The sequence below is a fragment of the Cebus imitator genome, unplaced genomic scaffold (genome assembly GCF_001604975.1).
Source record: "Cebus imitator isolate Cc_AM_T3 unplaced genomic scaffold, Cebus_imitator-1.0 Scaffold228, whole genome shotgun sequence".
Lineage (NCBI taxonomy): Eukaryota > Metazoa > Chordata > Mammalia > Primates > Cebidae > Cebus > Cebus imitator.
The window spans coordinates 1,837,910-1,844,929 of record NW_016107543.1 but is presented as its reverse complement, the minus strand read 5'-3'; the positions used below and the strand labels follow the sequence as shown (position 1 = coordinate 1,844,929).

The following is a 7,020-nucleotide window of genomic DNA, read 5'->3' as shown; positions in this document are numbered from 1 at the left end:
GGGACGGCTGAACAGACTTCCCGCTGCTGGTGTCGGTGACATGGTGATGGCCACAGTCAAGAAAGGCAAACCAGAGCTCAGAAAAAAGGGTGAGTAAACATTGAGTCCTCAATACAGATGGGTAGTGGGAGGACTCTTCCTTTATTGGAAAAAGGGTCCGTTTCCAAGTTTGTTTTCCATGGAGAGGCAGTGTGAGAATAAATAAGTTTTTGCTCAGACTGTGTTGGAGGGACCATTATCTTGTCACTTCCATATTTGCAGCTTGTGTCCTGTCTGGCTTTAGAACTGCTGGTATTTGATGCGTTTTAATTTCAGCTCTTGAAATTTTTCCCTGTGCCTCATTAGTTTGTCTCTACACTGGGATGTCTTGCTTTTCTAAAGATTTCCTGGCCGTTCCTTGATTTACAAATATGATGTTGACTTGCCAGCCTTGTAATACACTTACTCCACCCCACTATGCTCCCCAGTAGATTTTTTTAGCCCTTGGGTTGGAAATCTTTTTTTGTGGCCTGGCATAGTGGCTCTCTAATCCCAGTGCTTTGGGAGGCCAAGGCAAGTGGATCCATGAGGTCAGGAGTTCGAGACCAGCCTGGCCAACATGGTGAAACCTTGTTTCTACTAAAAATACAAAAAATTAGCTGGACATGGTGGAAGGCGCCTCCCGGCTACTCAGGAGGCTAAGCCAGGAGAATCGCTTGAACCCAGGAGCAGAGGTTGCCATGAGCCGAGACCGTGCCACAGCACTCCAGCCTGGGCAACAGAGCGAGACATCTTCTCCAAAAAAAAAAAAAGGAGGGGGAGGCGGAGAGAAAAGAGATCTTTTTCTGTTCACCATTAATGAGGGCTTGGTAGCACTGTAATTGTGATTCAGCAATTGTGCTTTTTTCTCTTCTCAGAATACTTCCTGGGTCTGATGGGTGGCCCAGGAAGCTGTCAGAGAAGAGTAGAGCAAATGGCCATCACTTTGTGCATGAGATGGCAGGACGGTGGATTGTTGGTCTCAGTGGTGGAACAGACCAGAGCTCCAAACACTTCAGTGGTTTTTTTTTTTCTGTTTCGAGACAGTTTCACCAAGGCTGGAGTGCAGTGGTGCGATCGCGGCTCACTGCAGCCTCTGCCTCTTGGCTTCAGGAAATTCTCCTGCCTCAGCCTCCCGAGAAGCTGGGATTACAGGCACACACCATCACACCTGGCTAATTGTTTCTATTTTTCTTAGTAGAGATGGGGTTTCATTATGTGGCCAGCCTGGTCTCCAACTCCCAAAGTGCTGAGATTACAGGCGTGAGCCACCATGCCCAACTTCTGTTTTAAAACTAGTTGTGAGTTTCCAGTTCCGGTTAATGTCTTTTTTGGTCCTTTTTTCTGCTAAGTGAATACATCCCCTCCCCTCGGAACTTAATATCTGTAAATAACAAGTATAGAAATGTGCAAAGAGGCCAGGACTGTTTATCTACTTGATGAATTTTTGAGGAATAAATGGTTTATAAGTAGAGGAGGATCAGTAAATACTGGCTACATCATGTGTGTCCCGTTACTAACCTGGTTAGACTTACTTTTTTTTTTTTTTGAGACAGAGTCTTGCTGTGTTGCCCAGGATGGATTGCAATGGCGTGATCTCAGCTCACTGCAACCTCTGCCTCTCGTGTTCAGGCGATTCTCCTGCCTCAGCCTCCTGAGTAGCTGGGATTATAGGTGCTCAACCACCACTCCTGGCTAATTTTTGTAATTTTGTTAGAGATGGAATTTCACCATGTTGGCCAGGTTGGTCTCCTAACCTTGTGATCCGCCCACCTCCGCCTCCCAAGTGCTGGATTGCAGGCATGAGCCACTGTGCCTGGCCAGACTTAATCTATTTTTTGTCGTACTTGTTTCAAGGAAGGTCATTCTTCCTGTCTTTATAAAAATTCTGTGTAAGTAACTTGCTCAAGGTCTCCAAGCTAGTATCAGTCAAAATTTGAATGCAGATATGCCTGACTCTAAAATAGTTCTTCACAAGCATTATATTTCATTATGTAGTGATATTTCATTTCAAAAGTTGAGAAAAGCATCTTTATCATCTTAGTTCAGATAGGTGTAAAAGTTACTTATAACACTGGAAAACAATTCATTAAAAGTAAAACATAATGCTCTGGTTTCTCTTCATAACAAATCTTTCGCTTTTTACTAAAGATTTCCGTGGAGAGGAACAATTATGAGTTTTTAACTGAATTTTTTGATGTCCTGCTTAGGCAGGACTCATTATCCAAAAAAAAAAAAGTAAAACATAAAGCCTGGTGCTTGGGCCTGGAAATTCAAACTGTTTTCCAGATTTCTGTGTGAATAGCTTGACCTCTCTGCTCATTACCAGGACTGGGAGGGGTTGGGGGTCCCAGGTCCCATTTCTACATCCCAATTCAGTGATCCTGGGATCTTAATAACCCACCTGTGGGGTGAAGTTGGAAAAGGCATAGGCAAGGATAATTGTCTTCCTAAGAGTTTCACACTTGCAAGAAAATACTGGCAGCTTTGATTTTTAATACGTGAATAGGGGCTGGCTTTGGTGGCTCATGCTTATACTCTTAGCACTTCGGGAGGCCAGCCTGGCTAACATGGTGAAAGCCTGTCTCTATGGGAAAAAGCCAGAAACAAAAATTATCTGGGCATGGTGGTGTGCACCTATAGTCCCAGCACTAGAGAGGCTGAAGTGGGAGGATCACCTAAAAGATTGATATTTACACTGTCTTGCACTGTCTCAGTGAAATGCTGAGTATACATTCTGTCTGGTTGGAAACTGCTTTTGTGGTGGCCCTGGGACTTGATGGGTTAATGACTGCTTTCCTTTTTTCTTCTCTCAGTACATCCAGCAGTGGTCATTCGACAGCGAAAGTCATACCGGAGAAAAGATGGCGTGTTTCTTTATTTTGAAGATAATGCAGGGGTCATAGTGAACAATAAAGGCGAGATGAAAGGTAGGAAATCAGTCCAGCTTGTTCCTCAGGTCTCTGAGGTTGGGTGGATTGTCTAGAAGTACAGGCCAAGGACCCTGTGTTTGTACCTTAACCTGTCCCCACATGCTTTTTTTTAATGCAGGTTCTGCCATTACAGGACCAGTAGCAAAGGAGTGTGCAGACCTGTGGCCCCGGATTGCATCCAATGCTGGCAGCATTGCATGATTCTCCAGTATATTTGTAAAAAATAAAAAACTTTAAAACCATTAAAAAGTATTTGTTTGCAGTGCTTGCCTCCCTGTCCACTTCTAGATTCTCTCTCTCTTTTTTTTTTTTTAAGTTTTTAAGACAGTCTCACTCTGTCACCCAGGCTGGAGTACAGTGGTGAGATCTTGCTCGATGCACCCTCCACTTCCAAGGTTTAAGCGATTCTCCTGCCTCAGCCTCCCAAGTAGCTGGAGTTGCAGGCACCTGCCACCATGCCTGGCTGATTTTTGTATTTCGGGATTTCACCATGTTGGGCAGGCTGGACTCAAGTGATCTGCCCACCCTGGCCTCTACACTGTTTTGACATCCCCTGACCCCTGACCATTGCTTTGGTGAAATGGAAACTTTCTCTGGGCATGTTTTACAGGGAAAAAAAAAAAAAAGGCAGTCCTTGCTGTTTTGTGAGTGCAGACTTTTGGCATTTTCCAGTTGCTGTATTTATAATTTTCACTTCAAAAAGGATTATTTGGGTTTTGAGTCCCAAAAATAAATTGCAGATAGTAGATACTAGTGACAGGCTATCCAAGGTAGCCTCTCCTACAGTGAGAAAAACATTGAAGTGGCCAGGTGCAGTGGCTCACTCCTGTAATACCAACACTTTGGGAGGCTAAGGCAGGCAGATCATGAGGTCAAGAGTTTTGAGACCAGCCTGACCAACGTGGTGAAACGCCATCTTTACTAAAAATGTAAAACTTAGCCAGGCATGGTGGCCCATGCCTGTAATCCCGGCTACTCAGGAGGTTGAGGCAGCAGAATCGCTTGAACCTGGGAGGCAAAGGTTGCAGTGAGCCAAGCTCGCACCGCTGCATTCCAGCCTGTGTGACAGAGCAAGACCCTCAAAAAAAAAAAAAAAGGCATTAAGATAGAGTTTATAGTTGGATGCTGGACACAGACCTGGCTTTTGAGGACTGATGTGAGCTGGAGTCTGTTTGTATATGCACAGGTTAGTAGTTACAGGTTTTGAGTGAACTGAGTATTTGTAAAACAGTAATTGCATGTAGGTTTACTGTCACAATGGAAGATGATTAAGTTAATGGTACCTTTAGGTATTTTGCTATGAAAATGTTTTGACAGGATGATGGTGTGATTTATATTTTTAGAGACAGGGTTTCACCATGTTGGCCAGGGTGGTCTCGAACTCCTGGCCTCGTGATCCACCCACCTTGGCCTCCCAAAGTGCTGGGATTACAGGCATGAGCCACTGCTCCTGGCTGGTTGTTAGCATTTCTTTCTAAACTTTGTAAGAGTTGATTTCAGGCCAGGTGCGGTGGCTCACGCTTGTAATCCCAGCACTTTGGGAGGCCAAGGTGGGTGGATCACCTGAGGTCGGGATTTCGAGACCAGCCTGACCAACATGGAGAAACCCAGTGTCTACTGAAAACAAAATTAGCTGGGCGTGGTGTGACACACCTGTAGTCCCAGCTACTCGGGAGGCTGAGGCAGGAGAATTGCTTGAACCTGGGAGGCAGAGGTTGCGGTGAGCCAAGATCGCACCATTGCACTCCAGCCTGGGTAACAAGAGCAAAAACTCCGTCTCAAAAAAAAAAAAAAGAAAAGAAAATGTTTCCGGTCCATACCCCAAACCAATTAAGTCAGAGTGCAGAACAGGACTCGAGGCATCAGAGCTGTGAAGCTCCCAGGAGAGCACAAGGTACACTCAAGATTGAGAACCAGTGTCCTGTCTAGACAAAACCACTCTTGGTTTTAAAAGTATTAAATCTCAGCTGGGCATGGTGGCTCACGCCTGTAATCCAAGCACTTTGGAGGCCAAGGCGGGTGGATCACCTCAGGTCGGGAGTTCAAGACCAGCCTGACCAACATGATAAAACACCGTCTTTATAAAAAATAAATAAATAAATAAATAAAAGTATTAAATCTCTAGTTTTAAAGAGACCATATCATCTCTGAGTTGGTCAATTTCAAGTCAGCTTTAGTGTGACAAGTCCCTAGGCCCACCTTTTATGTCTTTATATAGTATCCCTAATCACTGATATTTTGAATTATCTTTTGAGACAGTCTTGCTCTGTCACTCAGGCTGGAGTGTGCAGTGACACAATCATACCTCACTGTAACCTTGAATCCTCCTGGCTTGGCCTCCAAAGGGCTGCAATTACAAGTGTGAGCCACTGCATCCCACCTCATACTTTATTCTTTGGAGAATTTTTTTTTTTACTTGGATTAAAAGCTTGATGTTTACATTTCACTAAATAATTTCCTTTGTCACCCAAGCGTGGTGGCTCATGCCTGTAATCCCAGCTCTTTGGGAGGCCAAGGTGGGCTGATCACTTGAGGTGAGGAGTTTGTGACCAGTCTGGCCAACATGGTGAAACGCTGTCTCTACTAAAAATACAAAAATTAGCTGGGCATGGTGGTGGATGCCTGTAATCCCAGCTACTTAGGTGGCTGCGACAAGAATTGCTTGAACCCTGGAGGTGGTGGTTGCAGTGAACCAAAATCACACTATTGCACTCCAGCCTGGGCGACAAGAGCGAGACTCTGTCTTAAAAAACAAAAAAACCTCCATCTCTATAAAAAAAGTATCTGGGTGTGGTTGTGTGTACCTGTAGTCCCAGCTACTCTGGAGGCTGAGGCAGGAGAATCGCTTGAACCCAAGAGGCTGCAGTTAGCCTAGATTGCTCCACTGCACTCCAGTCTGTGCAACAGCAAGACTGTCTCAGATATTAATAAGACAATAAGATATATAATTAGCTAGATTCAATGCTGTATGTGGAAACTAAAGGAGAAAGAAAATTAGCTGGACGAAAAATAGGGTAATGTGTTTCCCCGCTGTTTTGTTATTTTAAAGGAAGGATGAGGCCAGACCTGGTGACTCATGCCTGTAATCCTCTCAGCTTGGGAGGCCAAGCTGGGCTGATCACTTGAGCTCAGGAGTTTGAGACCAGTCTGGCCAACATAGCAAAACTCTGTCTATAAAAAATGCAAAAATTACCCAGGTGTGCTGGTGGGCACTTGTAGTCCCAGCTACTCGGGCGGTTGAGGCAGGAGAATCATCACTTGAACTTGGGAGGTGGAGGTTGCAGTGAGTTGAGATCACAACCCTGCATGCCAGCCTGGGCAACAAGAGTGAAACCCTGTCTCAAGGGGGAAAAAAAGAAGCATAAATAATGGCAGAGAAAAATAATTGGGGTGGGGCTGGGCAGGGTGGCTCACGCCTGTAATCCCAGCCCTTTGGGGGGCCCGAGGTGGGAGGATTACCAGAGGTCAGGATTTTGAGACCAGCCTGGCCAACATGGCAAAACCCCATCTCTTCTAAAAATAGAAAAATTATGCACACCTGTAATCCCAGCACTTTGGGAGGCCGAGACAGGCCAGATCACCTGAGGTCAGGAGTTGAAAGACCAGTCTGGTGAAACCCTGTCTCTACAAAACATACAAAAATTAGCCAGGTGTGGTTGCATGCACCTGTAAACCTAGGAGGCAGAGGTTGCAGTGAACTGAAATTGTACCACTGCACTCCAGCCTGAGCAACAGAGCAAAACTCCATCTCGAACAAAATAAAAAATAATAAAAACACAAAAATTAGGCTGCGCTCAGTGGCTCATATATGTAATCCCAGCACTTTGGGAAGCCAAGGTGGGCAGATCCTGAGGTCAGCAGTTCAAGACCAGCCTGACCAACATGGTGAAATCCTGTCTGTACTAAAAATACAAAAATTAGCTGGGTGTGGTGTGGTGGCACGTGCCTGTAATCCCAGCTACTCAGGAGGGTGAGGCAGGCGAATCACTTGAACCTGGGAGGCAAAGGTTGCAGTGAGCTGAAATTGTGCCACTGCACTCCAGCCTGGGCAACAGAGTGAGACTCATCT

The 7,020-nt window shown here is 45.3% G+C and overlaps 1 protein-coding gene and 1 non-coding gene across 2 annotated transcripts; both read left to right on the top strand.

Moving 5' to 3' along the window:
- Window positions 1-3,214, top strand: RPL23 (ribosomal protein L23). The gene is made up of 3 exons (XM_017497249.2): window positions 1-89; window positions 2,835-2,948; window positions 3,070-3,214. The coding sequence occupies exons 1-3, from the start codon at window positions 41-43 to the stop codon at window positions 3,150-3,152; spliced, it is 246 nt and encodes an 81-aa protein (XP_017352738.2). The 5' UTR covers window positions 1-40; the 3' UTR covers window positions 3,153-3,214.
- Window positions 2,124-2,236, top strand: LOC119466792. The gene has a single exon (XR_005195270.1). It is a non-coding gene; the product is annotated as a U5 spliceosomal RNA (small nuclear RNA).
- Window positions 3,215-7,020: the final 3,806 nt, after the last annotated feature.